At 33.2% G+C, this 23,852-nt stretch overlaps 1 protein-coding gene across 1 annotated transcript in view; it reads left to right on the top strand.

The window, feature by feature from the left end:
• Positions 1-4,897: 4,897 nt before the first annotated feature.
• Positions 4,898-23,852, top strand: part of LOC106660978 (myogenic-determination protein) — a 46,745-nt gene continuing 27,790 nt past the window's right edge. Inside the window, exons 1-2 of the mRNA XM_014384062.2 lie at positions 4,898-5,072; positions 19,440-19,561. Coding sequence (XP_014239548.1) covers positions 4,968-5,072; positions 19,440-19,561 — 227 coding nt within the window. The 5' untranslated portion in view covers positions 4,898-4,967. The remainder of the gene's footprint in view (positions 5,073-19,439; positions 19,562-23,852) is intronic.

Raw genomic sequence — 23,852 nt, 5'->3', positions numbered from 1 at the left:
ATCTATTCACGCTAATAATTGCTTTCCTTCTCTAAACATCACACTCAGAGTACTCGATATTGTTCGGGTAGGGTATAGCCCCCCCCATTCACGCTAATAATTTACTCAAACTGTTGAATTTTTTTAATATAATGGTTTTAGCTAGTTGCCATTTTTTAGCTGGAAAAACAATGTAATTTAATCATATAAAAAATATGTCTTTTCATGTTGTAGTAAAATATATGGAACATATCGTTGGTAGTTCGGAAAAAATCAAATTTACTTTTGACTAACAACACTATTTCTTTATTAACGTTTATTTTTATTATATAATTGTGCTTTCTGTATACTATACAACAATATTTAAATTGACAGTAAATAAATGTCGTGTGGGGAGTCAACAATCTTCCTTGCTTTCTGGAAACACGTTATGAGACATTTTATCTACTGTTTTCACCTTTAACTTTGTACGCTGAAGTTACTAGTTTCTTTTGAAGATGAAGACAATTCTTCCTGGTAGTTTTCATGATTTGGTTAATTTTTTCTCATTAGTGTTTATTGTTCGAAACAATTTCTGAAATGGTTTACGATTTTTTATTAATGGGTTTAAACAAATACCTCTTACTATTGTACATTGGTCATCGCCAGCCCTATCTTTCTTTGCTTTCCTTTCCTTAAGTTTCTCTCGTGTTCATGTTTCTCCAGCCAAGATGATGTTATATAACATAACGGTAACCAATCACTCTTTTATTTATTCTACAGCTAGCCTCTCTATACCTCAAGGCCTTGTCAATTGTGTATAAAATAACATACACAGAAACAAGATGAAACATGATATTCTGGTTAGCATTCACACTACCCCAGAGTTCTCAATATTCCATCAGGATAATTGGTAGCAAACCCCCACATTTGCGCTAATAAATTACATTCACAGACCACAAGTCGTACACACTACGCCAGGGCAAAACATCACAGTTGTTTTGATTTTGTAAGGCTAAGGAAACTTTTTTGTAAAACAATCCAATCTATTTGTGTTTATTCTTCCTGTTGTAGATATGCTATATATACTACTATATTTAAACCGGATTGGAAATTCATCCGACGTCATATAGACACAACACCTTGAATTTACAATGGGGCGAATTTTTCTCGACGCATTATTTCAAAACAAATTTTTCACGTCAACGATGACGAAAAACATTTATATCAAAACGCTTGCTTTTTCATCTCAACCAAGACCTTAGATTAAAAGTATAATTAATTAAAATAAAATAGGTCAATTATCACTACTAAATACATATATGAATTTATATCAAAGATTAAAAGTAAATAACCCAAAAAAGAAATACTTTAAACTTTATCAAAATGCACATGAACATCAAGTGCGGCCGGATTGCTTATATCATGAAAAGTAATAATAATTATTTTCGATCAATTTCTTGTTATATTGTTTATCTAAATGAATATCTTCCATATAGTTATTTTTGTCTAGAAAACATTACATATTGACTAAGTTAAATTAATATTATTACCATGTATGAAATTAACTTTGGTTTTCGTAGGCGTTCAGAATGTATGTAGGAATAAAAGTTACTAATTTTCTCTCTTCTATATCAACGTTTTATATCAATTGCTGTATTCTCTATATTTGTTCTGATTTTTGTGTTTATTTCATGACTCTAATGCTCTAAGTAGTACGTAATCGATATTACCGTAAACTTTTTTAAATTAAAAATCATGGCTAAGGTCAATTAGAACGAAAACCTCAGTACCTTCGGCCTTTCATCAGGACATAGAAACTATTATAAATCATTTGCATTGTTAATAAAATGACATTCTATTTACAATATTGGAACGTATCGTTACAAGTCTAAATCTTTTTTATTAATAGATTTATTTTTTAAATTTGGACCAAATTGTATATCCTCTATATTTGTTCTGATTTTTATGTGCTTATTTCATGATTTTTATGACTCTATTGCTCTAAATAGTACGTAATCGATATTATCGTACCCTTTTTTTATATTAAAAATCATGGATAAGTTCAATTCGAAAGAAAACCTCAATAACTTCGGCCCTTCATCAGGATTTAGAAATTATTATATATAATTTGCAAAGTTAATAAAATGACATTCTATTTACAATATTGGAACGTATCGTTACAAGTAAAAATCTTTTTTATTAATAGATTTATTTTTTTAAATTGGACAAAATTGTACATTCTCTATATTTGTTCTGATTTTTGTGTTTATTTCATGATTTTTATGAGTCTATTGCTCTAAATAGTACGAAATCGATATTATCGTAAACTTTTTTATATCAAAAATCAGGGATAAGGTCAATTAGAAAGAAAACCTCAGTACCTTCGGCCCTTCATCAGGACTTAGAAACTATTATAAATAATTTGCATTGTTAATAAAATGACATTCTATTTACAATGTTGGAACATATTGTTACAAGTCAAAATCTTTTTTATTAATAGATTTATTTTTTAAAATTGGACAAAATTGTACATTCTCTACATTTGTTCTGATTTTTATGTGTGAATTGAGATTGAAATTTATCCATTTTTTGTCCAAGAGTCGTTAATTACATTATTTCACGATGGCGAAACCTTTTGGCAAATACAAACAGCGAAAATAGGCGGACCTAAATGCGATGGGGTGGCCGATAAGAGTTCATCCAAACGCCAGATATAGAAATTTTACGCATTCTCAATTATAAACGCTCAGACCACCGACACCATCCATTTTACGGTCTCGGTTAAGTGTGAACCTTTTCGGTTTTTTCCCACTTCGAGGACCATCGCAGGACATCGAGTAGCATTAATGGAAAGCATGTGTGACAGTGGATTCAAAACGCATCATGGGACTTAACAAATTAGCTTTGGAAAGCATAAATCAGAGCTAAGGATGTTTTGACTTTAGGTAGCTTCTTCTTTCAACCGCTTTAGAGGTGCTTCTGTTTTTAAAAAGCTTTTCAGACCTTTATCTGTGCGTTAAAGAGAACCACTATAGAGTAAAACTGAACAGTCGTCAGTTTTACTATCATTTATTGGCAGACGGTTTGAATTGTGGCTTTGCCTTGTCTTATGTAATAATAGTGACGTTGTGTAAAAATGCATAACAAATTTAAAGATCCCACTGAAAATTAATACAAAACTATAGACGAAAAACAATAAGACATGATAGACTATATTGTTATCAATCGATATACAATACATGGACACAAAACGCAAGATAATGATTTAATCTTTGTACTTGATCTCACAAGAAATTTTCTCTATTAATGTTAAAAAGCAAATAAAAGAGAATCGGTGTTTTTGATAATTTCATACCTATCAGAAAGGTTTTAAAATTAGATTTATTTGAGAGCAATATGTTGGTTATTTTGCATAACTCAGAATTCATCAATTAGATTTGGTATTGTTAATTTCATTAACTAGATAATAATTGATGATTTGTTTTTGTTTTCACCTTTTCATTGCAAATGTATTGTCTATGTAGAAAAGAGGAGACTCGTAAAATGATGATAAATAACATACGGGCCTAATGGTTTATTTTTTACATTATAAGAACCTTTGTCTTATATTAATAATCAGAAATAATAATTTTAAAATAAAACACAACTTTTGAGGAATGAATCACCTTCACCAGGAAATTGATGGAATTGAGCTATAAATAATTTACAAGGTTAATTAATATGATCATAAATGTTTTTATGACTCTAATGCTCTAGTTTGTACGTAATCGATATCATCGTAAACTTTTTTTATATTAAAAATCAGGGATAAGGTCAACTAGAAAGAAAACCTCAGTTCCTTCGGCCGTTCATCGGGGCTTAGAAACTATTACAAATAATTTTCAAAGTTAATAAAATGAAATTCTATTTACAATATTGGAACGATCGTTACAAGCCTAATTTTTTTTTATTAATAGATTTGTTTTTAAAACTGTAAACTTGTACAACCTTCACTCAACACCATCGAGTACATTCCATATTCCAGTAAGCCTGTATGTATGACAGACTGTGTAACATTGATTAAGTTGAAACCACTACTCTTTAAAAGCTATTTTAGACACTTTCCAACATTTTGATAATTTTATTTTTACCAAAGGTCCAAATTTCATAATAGTAAACCTGAAAGGTTGTGTTTATTGACTTATCCAGCCACCCCGAGGGTGCATCATTTTTATATTACACAAGATTGGTTAAATTTATGTATGTGTCATTATTAGCATAATAAAGACCGAACTGAAGCGTTGAGATTGGGCTTTATAAGTCGTTATACAGCTGTCGTTGTTCATGTAGCCAGCTCGCTTCGAAGTTCGGATCTTCGGAGGCGTGATCTGTGTTTTTGGGATTGTCGCATGATTTCGGTAAAGCGCGGTTGAACCCGGAAGCTATTCCTTGTTCTTTTATTCACTAGTTTTCGTGGTCTGCTTGACCAATTAATATCTTTCAATTAATTAAGGTTTTTACTTGAGATAAAAAAGTCAGTGTCACGAGCGGGATTCGAACCCACGACTTTACTTATTCTTTTATTTCATCCGTCATCTGACCTCCTGAAGATGCAATACGTAACATAATTTGCTACAGGTTGATAACCTCCACTACAACTTTAAAATACACCCTCTTTGTACGCTTTGGTTTGTATTATTGCAATTGTGGTCCAGTCCAATATTACACAAAGGTGTCATCAAAATTTTAACAAGAAACCAACTTCTGTTTTATCCTACGTGGTCGTTCCTCTCTGTTTGACTGTTCAATTATTACAGCCATATTTTACGAAACGTATCAAATTTTTTACTCATTGCAGATTAATCGACGGCTATAAAATGCCGGCCTGGCCGAGATAATCATCACACAACCACCCTCTTCAATTTAACCGCCCAATCGGCGGCTAGTGGGGGTGTTGTGGGGGCGTGTTTCTCCCCCGGCACGCCTACAACTCATCACAGCTTCTTCAGTCGTACCCTGGAAGAGATATGATACAGTACACCGGTTATAAGGAAACCCAAAGGCCGTATTATTTCCTGCCGGACAGGTTGGACGGCGACAAAGGATATTATCCACACTCAATTTCACCGTCTGTGAGTCATTTTCCATTATTGATACAAAAGCAAAGCAAACGGAAACGAACAAACATGACAATTTTAAGTTGAAACGTTGAAAATTTCTAACATTTATACGAAGAAAAATTTAATAGAGTGAGATCACCTCTTGAACGTCGAAATATACAAAGGTCGTTCAATACAAGGAAACTTAAGTTTGAACACATCATGTAGACCTTTTAAAACACAACACAAATTAAAAATACACGAACTGATGAACACAATAACTAAACGAGACATACAAAAGAAATTAATTAACCAAACGTACAAAAGTAAATTTCTTAACAAAAATAACACATAGACCAGCAACTGAAGTTAGCGGACAGCTAAACGCTTATATGACGTCAAAACAGCGAAGGCTGATCAAAATGACCCAACTACACTATTACAATTCCAATGACAAGATTACCAAAAAATATAGAAAAAATATAATTTATAAATTTTCAAGATATATTTACAAAGGGTCACCGCAACAATCCCTTTGCTTTTTTATTTAATAGATTTTATTTATCGATATCTGTTTTCTGAATTATCAATAACAATAACTACTATATCGAATGAGAAAATCACTACTTTTCAGGAGAGTGAAACAGCACCCAAGTACCTAATTACCATTAAACCATATTATTTATAGTAATAATCCTTATAGTTATTTATTACTGATTGTTCCAACATTTTTCCAAATAATAACGTAAATTTCAGATTGAATTCTAGAATTCAATTCACACATATAAAAATTTTTGTCGAAGATGACGGACGGTGTAACATTTTGTACGCGCGCGGTAATTTTCGTATACAACGCACGCAAGAATTGGTTTTTGCCTTTTTTATAGCGAATGCTTTTCTTAGCTTCAGTCCTAATCAGATTACCGATGAGTTAACAATCTCTGAATTAAGGAAAATTTTTTACAGCTTTGTGCGTTTTACTAAAACCGATCACCTGAAAAATCAGAAATTGCTTGTAATTTTTCTTATCCATCTTCAACACCGATTTCTAACGAATCTGTTGTAATTTTTCATTACTTTATCAATTCCAACCATAATTTTTGTTCAGCATATTTCTTAGAAAAATTTACCCTTTGTCTCATTCCAATTTCACTTTTAAATAGAAGTATTTATTGTAATATAAACAACCCTGTTTTTGTAGTATAACCATTATACCATAGTAGACTAGTAGTATAACCATAGTATAGCCATTTAGTGAAAATATTTATAAGCGTAGACTCGGTTAAACTGGAAATGAATGTTTTTATATGGTTATACAACCCAACATTGTTTTGTTTTATCTTTTTGCTTCTGTAATTTTCAATCTGATGGCCAATTAGGAACCCGCAAGACGAGTCTGTCTTGAAGTTAGTATCCAATACGCCGTCTACTGTGTGTATTAAGTGTCTCCTAGACAATCCTTTATTTTTTTCTTAATAGATTTTGTATTTATGAGAAAGTCGCTACTTTTCAGGAAAGTAAAAAATGCACCCAAGTTATAAGAATTCCTAATTACCATACCACATTGTTTATATTAATAATCCTTATATTTATTTGCTACTGAAATATATAGATAAAAAATCTTTATTTTAGATAATAACGTACATTTCTGATGAAATTCTAGATTTCAACATTAAACCGGGTCGTCACCTATAAAAATTTGCTCCGAATACGACGGACGACAAAGCATAATAAGCACTATTATTGTTTTGTGCGATTTACTAAAACGGATCCCCTGAAAGATCCAAAAAGGACATTTTTTTCATCTTCAACACCGATTTGTGCCTATCTCTTTTCATCTTTTATTACTTTATGAGACCCTATAATTTTTGTTGAACATATTTCCGAGAAAAATTTATTTTTTCTTTAGTCTTTTTCCTTTTGTACTTTTACACACACGAGTGTTTATTCTAATATAAACAATTTTGTTTTGGTAGTATATTTCCAAATTGTGATTATACATCTTAAATACCAACACAAACTGCAATACGTAAAACTAAATCTGAAAATTATCATTAATTTGAGGCGAACATATTGGTGCTATTTGGCGAAAAAATTTATCGGCGTAGACCCGGCATAATTGGAACTGGTTGTTTAACCATCATTGTTTTGTTTGATCATTTTGCCTTAATTTTAATCTGATTATAAACTGGAAACCGGCAAGACGATACTGTCGTGATGTGAGTATCCAATGCGCCGTGTACTACGCGTACTAAGTGTCACCTCGGCAATCCCTTTATTTTCTTTTTGTTTAACAGATGTTTATATTTATCAATATCCCTTGTCTGAATTATCAATAACATATCGAAGAGAAAATCGCTCTTTTCAGGAATGTGAAAAAGCACCTAAGTTATAACAATTCCTAACTACTATCGTACCCCCATTCTTTTACATATTTGTTACTAAAATATAAAGATAAAATTTTTTTTTAGATAATAACGTAATCTATAAAAATTTGCGTCGAATATGACGGACGGTAAAGTATATAAGCACTTTTATTGTTTTGTGCGATTTACTAAACGGATCAACTGAAAGATCCAAAAATGGCAATTGTTTTATCCGTTAATATTCCGTATAATATAATATTTCATATCCGTTGGGAAAAATATATAAACATCATTTAATATTTAAACCTAAAGTGTTATCAAATATTTGTTTGTTCTTAATGCACATTATTATTGATACCAAGATAGCAAGTTTGTTTGGATGTTGGTGTAAAAGGAAGAAATTCATCAGGACAGACATATGAAATGTAAAAAAAAAGTCGATCCGATGAGCCATATAGAGAGAGAGAGAGAGAGAGAGAGAGAGAGAGAGAGAGAGAGAGAAAGAGCGAGAGAGAGTGAGTGAGAGAGAAAGAGAGAGAGAGAGAGAGATTTGGTGGTATTGTTCTGTACGATGTTGAATTAATAACACTCNCTATTCTCACGAAGCCCCCGGATGACTGTTTTAGAGCTCACCCTTACATTACGGACTGTTTGGAGTTACCTATCAAGGAAGCCGTTAAATGAAAGTTCCGTAGAGAGAGAGAGAGAGAGAGAGAGGAGAGAGAGAGAGTGAGAGAGAGAGAGAGAGAGAGAGAGAGAGAGAGAGAGAGAGAGAGTGGTATTGTTCTGTACGATGTTGAATTATTAATAACACTCGTTTATATATACTACTATTATTGAAGTATCCAATAATCAATTCTGTTTTCATGAATAATATAGTCTATTTTTCCGTTAACATAAAATTCCCATGATGATATTCGCAGTTTATAGAATATGTTTATGATAATTTCTTTTTATATATTTTTGGAATTATAATATCTTCATTATATTTACATTATTATACATTAAAATGCCTGAATGTTGACTACCACGATCCGGCCCTCCGAAGATAACTATTTTTAAAAAATTTATTTATTTATCTCTGCATCATGTAAGTACTAACATAATTAGCACGTTGGATTTAATTTTGACATGTGACATTAATTGGCATTATATAGGGAGTTAACCATTGCCATTAATCACATTAATCGGGCTCTGGTCTTCATTTAATAGGTCTCTGTGGTTCATATTATTTTCAATCGTGTACGAGGGTGACTGTGGACTTTCGAATAAATGTATTTGTCTGGTTGGATGATCTTTCAAATTACTGTGAAAACGTTTGTAACAGGTTTTTGGTGGATTAAAAAACAGTTGACACGTGAAGATCTCTGTGAATTGTGTTATTATTTACATAAGAAGAGGCAGAACGATTAGTCGTATAATCTTTGATTGTAAACTGTGAAAACTTTGAATATTGAACTATTTGACCGACCCATAAACTTGGCACACGTACAGATCGAAAATTTTGATTTTAATCGTAATTTTGATCTCGGTTTCGAAGGTAGCAAAGCATTTTAAATAGCTTGTTAAGTGCCTGTTTTTTTAATCGTGTGTGTTGATTTCAAATTATTCTTTGTCCGATGCGGAACAGGAAATATTTATGTTGAATTTGCCTAGAAAATAAATGTTATCAGAACAAAAATGAAATTTTTTGAAAATTTAAAACTCTCTTACAAATAGACCATACCTAAAGCCAAATTGAAAGATAATACCAAAGATAGTACGAAACCAATTTTTACATACGTGTAAATGAACATAAAAAGGTATAAGTTTTAAACTATTAAAATCTTTTCTAAATTTCAGTAAGCTAAGGTTTACGATTGATTCATAAAGTAATAATAATAAAAAATCTGGTTTAAAGCAATAATTGCAATATACTATCAAATATAAAAACGGACACGCGTATTTGGTTATTTATTTTAAACTGTAAGTATTTTTATGTTTATACACTGCCCATCAAAAAATAATAAAATAAATAAATAAAAATACCGACCTTATGGTTTTTGTATGAAAAAATTGCCATCTTTGAAAATGCATATTTTCATAGCCTTTTAACTCAAAACCTTCGTTGTTTCATTTTACGCCGAACAAGATGGTTTCTTTAAAAAGGTTTTCCTATCTTCAGTCCTCCTTCAGTAAATTCAAAAATTCGGGAACATGCTAATTTTTGTACTTTTTACGAAAACTTCAAATTGAGCTGAGGAGTCAGGATAGGAAATTTTAATAAGCTTTCAATTGGTTACCTTCCACTTCCAAAGTTGACCATATTTTCGTGTAAAAATCGGGTGGTCGGTTGTTTTTAGGGGAAGTGTATTTATTACACCATACTTATTTTATTGTAAACTAAATTAAACGAGATCAAAAATTCCTTAGTTTTAATAAAAATGATTTAATTATGTGGTTTGAAAGTAAATTCACCAAAACCCTAGAAAATCATTTAGTGTTGGATTAAAATTTAATTTGCAATTTATTAACCAGTTTTGCTCTTAATAACGCCTGTTACTTCCTCTGGTATTGCGGAAGGCCTTAAATCTCCTAGGCATCGACTAAATAAGTAACCGGACTTCGTTTTTTGACACAGAATCGCATTCTTCAACAAGAGCAGTTTGAAGCTGTTCGTCGCTTGTTGGAAGCAGCGAACGATGTCTAACCCGTATCTTTTTCAAGTCCCTACCATAAGTGTTTTATGGGATTTATGTCAGTAAAACGTGCTGGACAATTCATTACGGTAATCCATACATCCTCCAAGTTATGGGACTACTCGAGCTATATGCGGTCGAGCATTAACATGAAATTGTCCCAATAAATGGAGCGGATGGGACCACCCCTTCCAGAAGAACTTCCTCACTGTACCTTAATGCATTCAAAGATCCATTATTTATGATAATCAATTCAGTACGTGCATGGGCATTGATTCCAGTCTAAACCATAACTGACAGTCTTGTTTGAAAAGGCTGTTACGCATGACACATGAAACAAAGCGTTCTACACAGATGGTCCCAGTCATCTGCTTGCCATAAGCCAAACCGGCACTCATCTTTGAAGAGAACATCCCTATGGTTCAAGTAACCAAGCAAGATGCTGATTTGCGAATGGTCGCTTTTCTACTCGATGCACGACGTCTAGAGACTACGCTATTCTCACGAAGCCCCCGGATGACTGTTTTAGAGCTCACCCTTACATTACGGACTGTTTGGAGTTACCTATCAAGGAAGCCGTTAAATGAAAGTTCCGTAGTGCAGTAAGAGTAATAAAACTATCGTCTCTAGGAGTCGTACATCGCGGTTGACCACTACCTTCTCTTCGAACGAAACTTCAAGTGGCCCTAAGCAGCTGTAGACCATAGTGGGTGGTAGACGCGGCACATCTAGAGCTTGGGTTATGTAACGAGATTCTCAAATTAAAGCTATTCTGTTAAGAAATTTTTCCCCAATCAAACTTATTTTCCTTTTTTTAAATTTAAAGCGTGTTAAAGGATCAATAATACTCAATAAAGGCAAATAAACAGTTATTAACGTTTACATTTTCGGTCAATTATTAATCTCTACATCTAGTTATTATCAAAAATAAACATTATAAATACAAATGTACAAGTGTTTATATTTCACTAAGTTTAACCTTTTGTTTAAATGCAAATGGATATGCATCCAATTTGATCAAATAGTTTCATAAGGCCAATTAAAAACTGACTAAATATTGAAGAAATGAAGAAAAATAGAATTTTCATTTTTTGCTTAAGCCAAATTATATATAAATTCCAATTTCACATTTTTTAAAAAAGGTAGTGAATAGCATAGTTTAACAGGACGGACGCACTCCCCAGTTCCATTGTTTTACCTGTACAAGACGTTTTTACATAGAAATTCCCTAAGCCACCTACTCCTTATTCTATTCATATCTGAATTAGAGGATTTTTTCGAAACAGACAACAATTTCAAACCTTACTTTAATTAATTTCTTACGTTAATTTCTAATTTTACTTCAATTTTTTAATTTTTAGAAAAATCTAGTTTGACCTCTTAAAATATTTGGTCAAATTGGGCGTATATTTTGGTTTAAAATATTCGGAAATTAATTATGTCTATTAAGGTGTAGAGTAAGATAAATTCAGCCCAAATAGAACTAGATGTTTTATAACATGTTTTGCAGGCACAATTGTGCGCAAATAATGATAAACAAAATGATGAAACTCCTAGTTATTTCCTAGGTCCTAGTTCTAGATCCTACTCTTCACCTTCGGTAATATTTAGAAATATTGGTATCAACTTCAAAAAACATTTATTTAGTCTTTAAACTTTACAGCATTAAACGATACATTTATTACATTTTGAATTACACGAAAACCTTGTTTTTCTAGTCTTTTTTATTTATTTATCGATTTCTGGAATGTATTAATTATTTAAAATTTAATTCATTATCCAACAACTAGGACTATACTACCAACCATATGTACCAATAGCTAATGATCCGGTTTTTTTTATATTCGGATAGGTTACAAATATTGCACGGGTTAAGTCGCTTTTATTTTTCAATAGTAGTACATTATTGAAATATTACTTTTATTCGACGTTTAGCTAATTTCTCCTCTCTCTTTACCTCTCTTACTCTCTCTCTCTCTCTCTCTCTCTCTCTCTCTCTCTCTCTCTCTCTCTCTCTCTCTCTCTCTTTCTTTCTATCCCTAAGGAAACCGGATCCTTCCAGGTGGTAAGAAATGTCCTTGAATAGAAAGCTAATTTTTTCTGGTTGCGCCCATACCCCATGTCACTCCTATTTACCCTCAGTTTATCCATATTAATATCAAATAAAATTCCATAGCCTATGCGGATTTGAACATCTTGAACTCTCTTTAATACAGCTAAATTTAAAATAAAATCTCGTAAATTTAAATAGTAACAACTGCATGTGTTTAAGATTTTCTGATACTTCTATTCATCATGCATTCAAAAGAGTAAATGCAATGTTCAAGCATAACTTATTTGTAGAATCAGTAAACGATGTTAACCCCTGAGGTTACTGCAAATGAATCAAGAAACGTTGGGAAATTGAGAAAAACTGGAAAGTGCTATTAAGGACGGTGCACTTTTCGAGATTTGGAAGTAAGGAAGGTTCAATTCCACAATACTTCTTTTAGGTCGCATTGGAAAATCCACCAGTGACCCCGAAGAAGGAAAAAACGTTCTCGGTAAACAGACTAACTTGACCGAGTGAAACCAGAAGATGAGATTCCACACTTACTTATATAAATAAAAATCTGCAGAAACAGGCTAAAATTATTTTTCACAATAAATGAATGCCATCATTAGCTAAACGTTTCATATAAGAGCTATAAGAAAAAATATACATATCTGACTAACTGAAATTTTGTTTTTGATACTTATTTTGTTTAAAATAAATGAATAATAACGATAATATAAAATATAAACGGAATTAAATATTTTTTGTTGAATAGGATTAGCGGTCGTTTATGCGGTGAGACATCTCAGCAAAGTGTGATATACTCCTGGGCTTGGGCTGGGCCTGGGAAGGTGTAAATTTAAACAAAAATGCACTCAAATCGCAATTTAGAATTATTTATACCTCTTCTTATCCGTTTTAATTCCAAGTCTAAACCGCCGCGGGCATTAATAATTTTCTAAGGGGAGGAGCTGTTTTGGAGTGAATTAAACGAGACCACTCGGGATCGCCGCCCCGCGAGATTTATGCAGCCGGTTACTTAGAATAAATCTGCCGTTGAACCATAAACACCTCTTTAAAAAGGGCTTAACAAACATACCGATTGTTAAACAATTCAGTTTGTTGCGAAATAACCGCCTGCTGGTTAAGCCGGTGCTATTTCCAGTATACTTTATACATTTTCTAGGATTTGGCTTTCACGTAAAATTATAAACGGGTCTGTAAATCTGACCGGACACGCTTTTAAAAAAGAATAGCCGAAAAATCAGAATGACCATCTACGCGAAGGCTAGGTGGCTCTAAAAACTGATCTGCTACGTCCTGATTTTAATTTTGCTGAAAATTTTTCCTTTTACGTTTTATACTCGTCTCAGGCAGACTTTTTACTATTATATATTAAATCGATTTTTTGTTTACATTGTTTCTTTTTAAGCAATCTATTAAACCGTTAAATATTTTCTGTAATAAAATTCATGCAATAAATACAATTGCTAATTATGTGCACTGAATAATTTCGAACCACGCACTCCAAGTTTCAACCAAAGCGCCACTCATCGATTTACACCTCATAAGTTAGCGGCCCCTGAGAAAAAAAAAAAAAAAAAAGGCTACAACGTGCTGTGCACAAATGTCGCTAAACGAGTCCAGTCGACGGCCAAAGCCATAATGAAATAAAATATTATTTTATATGAAATAAAATATACATTGAGCCAGTAGCACGAATGGCATATTCAGACACAACTAATTACGTGACACAACTTATGGCATATTCAGACAATTAAAGAACAAATGTCATTCTCAACTTAGAAATGTGTGGTGATTAGTGACCGTTAATCGATAATTATTCAGAAATCGTGAGATGCGGTCTGGTGTGATAGGTTTCAGAAAAACATATTCTTTATCGTGCCAACGTTTCGATCTTTATTGAGATCATCTTCAGGGCCTGGGATTTACAAACATTGTTTACATTTAACAAATACATTTAGGATGTGGAAAAGTGAATTTATACAATGCAAAATATATTTTTTTATATTCAATCAAAGTATTTCTTGAGTGAGTAGAAATACTTTGATTGAATATAAAAAAATATATTTATATAATAAATCCCAGGCCCTGAAGATAATCTCAATAAAGATCGAAACGTTGGCACGATAAAGAAAATGTTTTTCTGAAACCTATCACACCAGACCGCATCTCACGATTTCTGAATAATAGTCATTCTCAACATTTGGATCTTCCTGTTTCTGAGTTGTCATGGCAACGTCGAGTCTTACTTGCAAAGATCTCACCTCTCTCAGCAGTATGCAGAAGTAATAATGATAATCAGGCTATGGAATGTGTCCTATTCTGTTGTACACATTACAAAAATCACAGAGAGCTGCTAACGCAAATTTTCTATGTTAGTCACCAGGAATACAAAGACTGGTAAAAGACAAGAAAATGGAACATTCCACATGGTTGGGACAGATATCGTAGTAAGAAAGTTCAAACGAGCTAGATGAAAGTTGTGTAGTGCGAGGGAATTCGTTTTTTTCTCTCCCATCAATCTAGCTATTGTTGTTAAATATTTAGTAGATATATGATCTATTTATTTATTTATAGGTTTATGCATTTATTTAATTGTTTAAAAGAAAAATACACATTTGGCTTTCATTTAAAATCTTTCTTTTATTAAGACCATTATTAATTATAATTCCTCAGCAGTCAGCTAGGAAATAGTTTAGTCAAAAAACGAAAAATGTGCTCCTTGAAATAAGTTTAGAGTATGGTGGGTTCGCCAGTATAGGGTCTCAATGATGTTGGGTAAGGAGGAGGGTTTCAATCAAAATAGAAAATAAAAATGTATTCGTTAGGCAAATACTTTTAAGTAGGTTGACTATTTTATACCAAACGGAGAAAAACGTAGCTCTTTATTTTTCGATGGGGGCACTCCGAGACGCATCCGTCAGACAAAAGCAGCAAAAATAGGCAGTTCAAAAATCCGGTCGGAAAATATCCAACTTATTAGAAATTTAACCTGGCGTCCTACATGAAACAATTCATAATCCAGAACGTCATGTACAATTAAGAAATCAAATTTGAAAACAAATGCTTTCACTATGTACACGTCTTAAGAAGAAGTAAGGTTGCCAAATCGAGCCTCATCACCATAACTTAAAAGGTCGAAATACATTATTTCAAATATAGACGTGGTGTTTATCCACAAGGAATAGCTTCCTATCAAATTACGAAAGAGGGCAAAAAGTGAAATATATATACGGTGCCGTTTTGAGACTTCTATTTTCACGGTGGGCAATAATTTCGGTGTCGGGTCGGGAAGGTGAGGGTTTGCTCCCTTTCTCCAAGCATTATTTACTCTATATATCATTAATGTTGGCCTCAGGCCACTCGTGGTTATTTATGCCGATGTGCCCAGGTGAGACGGCCATTGATTTCCTCGGGACATTACAGCTCGTCTTCCACGGACATAAGTGAGTAGCACCCAGAAACCAGACGGGAACTCGGGCCCGGGTATTTTAATCTTCGGAAACGGCACCGTTCAAAAAAGAGTTTCTTGGCCCTTTTTATCTTCATCTGATGCACGCACGCACCAGCCCATATATTATAATATGGAAACTTTCCTGATTTAGGGAACTCTTCTTTGCCAAAAACCAAATTCCCCTTTCTCATCCATTAGTCTTTCCTCTGTTGTGATTGTTGTTTTGACTTCTTGGATAGAAATAATAGATAGACACTTTATTTAACTTAATGCAGAAAAATAATTAAATTTAGACAGCATTGTATTATCATAAATCACAAATAATAGACTAGAAAAATATGTTCCATATGTCCTACAGTTTCTATATAGTGAACATTTCATTCAAATAATAAAAAAAGATTACGTAATCGTCCAATAATTACCCTATTGTTCTTTTTCCTCTTTTTTGAATACTACAACTACCCTCTTGCTATGAGTACAATAGTGTACATGCACTATTATCACTTAACAATATAAAAACCATCAGAGATGGGACCATTTAGAAAAATCAACAAGATCTATACCACTTCCATCTTCGACTTGTTGAACAATACAGACCCTCAAAAAGACTAACTGTACAGTTTCAAGTACGACGATCTCAAAAATTGAAAAAATAATCGTACATGATCAATGCATTCCGGACGCAAAATTATAAATAGATGGTCATATTTAACATTTGAAATTGGGCACTCTCGATACGACACGCAAGAAAGGCACAATTACACAGAATACAAACACTTTGAGCCCTGAAGATGATCTCAATAAAGATCGAAACGTTGGCACGATAAAGAAAATGTTTTTCTGAAACCTACATCACACCAGACCGCATCTCACGATTTATAAATAAATATCGATTAACGGTCACTAATCACCACACATTTGAAATTGATATTTAAAGTTTCGTCCACCTGAAATAAAGGAGGCTACGAACGTGGGGTCACGGATTTTAATGACACTTTTTTGGTAGTTCTAGGCTGAAAAGTATTACACACGTTTCCGTGTATACTCGGAGTTGAGAAGAAAATTTAGTGATTAATCAATTTTTTTTCCGCCTTTGTAGTGCATGTAGTTCAGGGTTATTACATATCAGTCGTTGATTTTAAATCCAGGATAAGAAAATAATAAGCAGAATCGTTTTACATGAGATTAATAACGTAAAAATTACCAAAAGACGTTTGCAGTAAAGCAGTTAAAAAAATGATTTGGATTCGTTTTAAGGATTCTTTAATATAAACGTTTATCGCAATAAAAATTGCTATTTTTGGATGCAATTTTTTTCCGCTGATGTCAGGTGTACCACAATTGAATAAACGTTCAGTTCAGAAAATATTTATAGGAATTATGAATTTTATCAGAATTGAACGTTTATTGTCCATTGTTGGAAAGCGGAAAAGTATAAGTGAAGTAAATAGAGATAAAATCTAAGAAAACTTTTCAAACCTTTTATTTCCCCAGTTCTAATTCATTTAAGGAGGCCACTTTTGTGCCATAGGTTATAAAGCTATAAATTATTGTAAAGGTTTCAGTTGATCAGTAGAGTAGTAGCAAAGTTTTCACCGTTTTTGTGATTTACAAAAAAATCAGAGTTATTGATGGAAGAGAAGGTCCAATTTTAATGATCTTAATTTAACATACAGTTCAGGGATTTTCCAGCTTGAGAAAAACAAATATTAATCTCGTTTCTTGCTATAAAAAAAAAAAAATATTTTAACCTCCTTTGGTAAGGCGGTCGGTCACACATTATGTATTCAGTATTAGACGTATCGACCACTTTTTCGCTTACGAACGGATCCAGGTGTGGTCTTGAAGAAATAGAAAGCAAATTTAGTTGCTAATGCCAAGCTTTCGACCCATTTTGAGGTCATCATCACTGCAAAACAACCTTAAATAAGTCTACAGATTGAGATATTTAAGTTTTTTTTACAGGCGATCTCAAATTTCCTTGAAGGCCGATTCAGTTCCAACAATGCCAAGGACAGGTCTAATATGATAATAAGATCTACTTATTATGTAGGCATTTCTATTACCCATGTGAGAATCGGTGGCCGCAACGGTAAAGGCGTCGACACGGTTCCCAACCCCCGTAAGGTAAAGTTCTCGAGTTCGAATTTAGGCAATACACCCAACACGCTTTCAGTTGGTGGTAAGGAAAATAACAGCCAGCTCTCTTGTTAAAATCGAATAAATTTCGGGACTCACAGGTCCTCTCTCAAGCGATAAATTGTGCCAAACTGGAAGGCAAAAAAATGGATAAAGCTACAGTACTTACAATTGGAGATTTTTGTTTAATAACACCGACACCACGAGATATGACTTCGTTATTTAGCAAAAGTAGTTTATTTTATTGGTAATTATACTTTTGCACTTTTCGGTTTCTTTAGGTTCATGGCTACTCTCACAATGTTTCATAGAGTTAAAAATCAGAAACCCCGTCTTGTTATTTCCATTTTAATTAGACATAATACTGTTACAGCCATTTTTATTTTTAACTGACTCGCTTGGGTATTTATAAAGTTATACATTTTATAGCGATAGCCTGCTTCCAATTGCATGCACTGCTTTATTAATTACATAAACGGAAATTAGTAAAATCCGTTTTCTTATCCCAAATTAGAAATCCGTCGGGACAGGAGTGAAGACCCACCACAGACAAATCGTTATGGTATGTAAAATTGGTATCATCCGGTTCTAATTTACACATGCGATACGTTTTTCTTCTGACCCTTGAGGAGGTTAAAAAAATAAAAACGTACGCATTTAAATAATTCTCGTTTATTAAAAGTTAATTAATACGGTTTATTCTGTGTAAATCAGGGCTGAAGAACAGAAAAAAAACTTAGAGTAGACCAAACATAATTTAAGTACTTTTGAACAACGAATTTCACCAGATAATTTACTAAAATTACACACGTTCACGCTCTTCAATTTTTTGGCATTAAACAAACTGTCGTATAAATCATTCATTAATTATGCTCCAGCTTATGTATACTTTTATAGACTAGTTATGATTGTTCGATCATTAATTATGTACGGTTTTGTGTGATGTAATTAGCTTTATTTTCTATCCATTTGATCTATTGCAATAACTCATCCTCATTACTTCTAAAAACTTCTCGCATGTTGTAGTCTAACTCTTCTCATCACCTTTCATTAATTTTCAGCGATCATCAGAGAGGAACTGTTCAAACTAATGAAACTCGTATGAGTAAAATGTAAACCAATAAGACCAGACGGACCTACTAATGTCAAAGTCGTTCAGTTCAACAATCACAGATTTGTGAATGCTTGCGTGTCAGGAATGCAAACAGCCTAGACAAGAAAATTAATGTTTTGAAAAAGCTAAGCGGGGATTTATTTAAAGCAAATTTTTTTATTTGCCGAATCAATAAAGCCGCAAATGAGAGTCATTAGCGTTATTTGGGGAACATTAAAAGACCCCTACTAAGAACGTTCACAGCCCAATATGTCAGCTATTCTCGGCCTAATAAAATATAAAATACTCTTTAGAGGCGTGGAAAAAAAGAACACTGGGATTTATTTTTGTTGGACGTCCACCGTTGTGATAAATGCGAGACTCTTATAGCACCCGCAACACACGTCCCACAACGTTAGACTGACAAAACGTATGGGCACGAAAAGAAAGTTGATCAACACCTTGTAGCCGCTGGTTCGCATGTCGGTAACATGCTTTAAATCAGGTCCTAATAGGCCGAGGGGAATCCGCCCATCATAGAATAATCATAAACATCCTAGTGGACTAGTATTAGTATTTATGACCTTTTTTTTAAATTTCAAATGTTTCAGAGCACCGGAAGCCCCCAGGGTGGAGATCTCGTCTCAAGCGGCAGGAGTAGCGTCACTTCTTCCGGGAGCGAAACTGGCCCCTGGCATAAAAATGAAGACGCTGATGACAGATTAGCCATTAGGTTGGTATGATTTATGTCGTAATAAATTGGGATTTGCTGAGAAAAAAATTTAATACATAACTTTACCGTATTTTCTATTGTATATAAGAAAATAACATTAGTCAATAATTAACTAATTCGATAACAATTACTTATTGTAATAAAATAATTAATATCTCGTTTTAATTAAAAAAAGTAGTATAATTGTTTGTACAGTCCATAAAACTATTTAGGAAGGCAATCCTTATGTTTCTGCTATCTTTGATAATATTATTAATAAAGGGATAAGCAATATTTTTTCATATCATTTAACGCCCCACCTAAGTTGTAGTTTGAGTATTATTTTATTGCTTAAAATATTAGGATAATGATATATATTATTTATTTACTATGTGCGTTGTAATTCAATATTTGCATTTTGAATGTTAAATTTTTTTAAATTTATGTGTTACCTGATGATAATTACATGATCGTTTACTATGCAAATATGTGTACGTGATTGATGTATCAAACAGCACACACAATAGCACTAATGCGATGCACCAGCACTGTACCGGTAGGACACATGCTTTGAGGAGCCAGCCATTGCTGGCACTCATTGTGTATGATTAGATGTCACGGAGGTCCCGACGCAACCTTCGGTTGAGGCGACATGGACGGTTGTCAGGATGGGAATGAGTTGGGAGGGCTCAAGTATGGTTAGGATGGTTCGAAAGGTTGGTGTGGAAGGTATGGATTCTGAACCGGATCAGTTCGTTGACAAAAGGAATGTTGAGGTCTTTGTTGATAGTGAGGTTAGTGACATAATAAGGTGCTTTGGCAAATTGTCTATGGACTTCCGATTGGAAGGACTGGATGCGCTAGATGTTGGATGGCTTTGCAGTACCCCACAGATCCACTCTGTTTATCCATATTGGTCTTAGTAAATTCTTGTACAGTGTAGCTTTGTCTTAGTTGTCAAAGTCGTTTTCGGTCTTAGAAATCTTCGTAGTAGTCCAAGTCTTGTATTAAGTTTATTTTAAGTCTTGTGTGGGGATTCACGTCAAACCTCTGTCGATATATAGTCCCAGGTATTTGACTGGAGTGGAAAATGGTATCTCTTTGTTGTTGATGTACAATGGAAGGCAAGACTACTTTTTCAGCGTAAAAGTACAATGAGTGCATTTTTCTTCGTTCAGTCTTGTTCTCCTTCGTTTACACCAGTCTTCGATAACTCAAGGTGTTCCTGGATGTTGGAGGTAACTTGGATAGGATTCAGTTATAGGATAGGATTGTGGTGTCGTCCGAGTAGGTGTTGACAATAGTGTCAGGATGTATTGGTTGGTCAGCAGTATAAATGACATAAAGGATAGGACCAAGGATAAACCCTTGCGGTACGCCGGCCTGTGTCTGTTTCACTTTTGAGAACTCATTGCCGCACCTGACTCTGAAACAGTGTTATGTTTCATACAATTACAATAATAATAATTACAATAATATAATACAATTATTTCCAGAGATAATAATAATAAACCAATTTAGGAATTATTTGTATTGTTTTATTGCGTTAAATACCTTTAAAAAAGCACCCAACTATTAAGTTATTTAGATGATAATTGGTATTGGTAAATAAATTGTATTTCTGCCCACCACTCGTTGAATACATTATTCATTTGTAAAGCTTGTTACTTTCTGAGAACTAGTTTTAAATGATGATGATGAATCATTTAATAATGGGGTTTAAGAAACATGAGATTGCAAGTACTGAAGGGTGTAAAACGAGAATCGTATGGAATTAATTTTTTTATTAATCAATTTATTTTTAAAACTGGACTGTATAAACTTGTCTAACTTAATTTTATATAGAATGGTATTTATTTTTACTCTGCCTAATTTATTGTAAAACTAAGTATGGTTTTTCACTTCAGATTCAAAAATCTGCTGGTGCTAGTAGAATTCTAATAAGTTGGCTCGTTAATTTTTTCATTCATTTTGAAAGACCTTTCCATTCTAAAAAAGATACCTTTAGTGCTTTATCAACTACCCCGTCGTTGTGTCACTTACAGGGTGGTTTTAGCTACGTGTAGTATGTTCTTTTATGGTCAATTTGGTCTCCCTATCATCGCTGTTTTGGTCTGACAAATGTCTTTACACTTACTAGATCCATCTACACCTACACCTACACCCCTATATCGAAGATGGATGATTTGTAGACGGAATTCTAATGATGATAATAGTTTAGATCAATTGATGCGATTCTTCTTTTTAGTAGTAGTGGAAGGGAGAGATGAAGAGAGAGAGAGAAACAGAAAAGAGAATGAGAAAGAGAGAGAAAGATATATGTAGATAGATAGATAGATAGATACATACATAGATAGATAGATAGACAGATAGATAGATAGATCGAGAGAGAGAAAGAAAGAGAGAGTGAGAGAGAGAGAGAGAGAGAGAGCGAGAGAGTGAGCGGTTTGAGGAAGACTCAAAAGACATATGACAAATAAAGAGAGAATGAACTTTACGGCCGGATTGTTGGCTTGTATATTCTCACTTACTATTCTGACTTGTATATCTGATTGCATTTATTTCTATGGTGGTTTAATCGTTCGTTAGTGTTTGTTATCGCTATTTTCTATCCATTTGTAAAAATAGGCATATAATATACGTACGAGTTTGCTACTAGAATATTGGCAACTGAAAATATGCCAAACCACCTTTTTGTCGGGTCGAAACTAATGAGAGTCGTGAATATTTAAAGTCGGCAGGGTCAAATCCAAATCTATATTGGGATAGAAAATAGCCACTTCTGCGTCATTAGTTGGCCCTATTTCGTTTTCCGACAACGCAATTAAATTCGCCTCCATTCCAGATTGTAGGGAGATTTCGCGTTTTTTATATGTAGAAAAGAGTCGGGTGAAAAAAGGCGTGCATTTAAGGTGACAACATCCCCCCTCATAAAATAACCGGGTAATTACAATTTCTAATATTAAAAAAATTGCACGCTCGGTTACATACGAGAATTATTACTCACCTGTTCAACGCTCTCGCTCAATCTCGAATAAGAAGGACGATTCTATTTTAAGATTGAGTGAATTAAATAAAGTTAATGGAAAATTCATGTTGGATTTTTTGTTTCGCCGTGAGATTTGATTTGCTTCTTATTTTTACACTTCTAATGATCTAAAAGCGACTTCTGAGTCGAAAAACAGTTCAAAGGGAGTTTACTTAAGTGGAAAATTGGATTTCCAACAAGTACTTTAATGAATCTTAATTTAGAGCACGGATTATTAAAAAATAATAGCGTGAGTCCTGCTGATGTGAAGACAAATTATTTCAGCTTTCAGACCTATATATAATGTAAAATATGACATCTGTCTATGTTTTCCGTTCTCTTTCTTTCTCATGAAAATATTCTCATCCAATTAAAAATATTAAGTTTTCACTTCTAATCAAACCCCCCCCCCAAATTAACAGAGTATGCATATAATTTATTTGGAGTTATGTGGTCCCAGATAATCGAAACCATTTACTCGACCTATTGAGGAATGCTGTAATACCCCATTTTGATGTTAACATTTCAATATGAAACGGATAACGAAACAATAAATAAAAAATAAAATAAACAAAATTGATAACTGCACAATCATTGTAAGGTAAAAATGATATTTTAATAAAACAATTGTATTGTATGCAGTAGATGAATAACTGGTTCTAATAAAATATTTATTACCGTCTAATTTTATGGAATATCGTACATATTTACAATAAACTATGCAATGAGAGAAATTACCAACCATTGTTGGGCCTCCAACTTTACAAAAACGCTAGTCCTTGGCGAGGATGTCCCGGGGCCATCTCAGATTAAGTTGTCTGACTGACTTAAAGGGATGGATTTTGTTGAACGTAGATTAGGTTAGTGGATTGGTATGAATGAAGAGTTCATCGTGGAACATAAAAAATTCGGTGGGGATTAATTTGTTCACAAAGAGTATTTGGGGAGTTAGTGTTGACTTTGATTCTGAGGACTTTGGATTGGAAGAAATGATTTCGTTTGCTTGATTGTGTTTGCAAACCGAAAACAAAGAAGCTAGACGAGGTATGACCTATTATTTGCAATTGTTCACCTAAACTACCAGATGTTTTACGTGCTTTTCAATAATATTTAAGGTAAATTTAACCAAAATTTCTTGAACTGTTGGTTATCAAGATTCTCAATGTATTTTTTACGAATGCTTAGTGAATTTTTTATAAAGCGAAGTATTTTTACTTTTGCTTGTTTTTAGCTGATTTATGCTGTCTCAGAAGATTAATTTTTCCTTTTAGTATAGAATAAATA

Source organism: Cimex lectularius, unplaced genomic scaffold, assembly GCF_000648675.2.
Source record: "Cimex lectularius strain Harlan isolate CLEC.00 unplaced genomic scaffold, Clec_2.1 scaffold65, whole genome shotgun sequence".
NCBI classification, from domain to species: domain Eukaryota; kingdom Metazoa; phylum Arthropoda; class Insecta; order Hemiptera; family Cimicidae; genus Cimex; species Cimex lectularius.
This window is presented reverse-complemented; position numbering and strand designations above follow the sequence as displayed.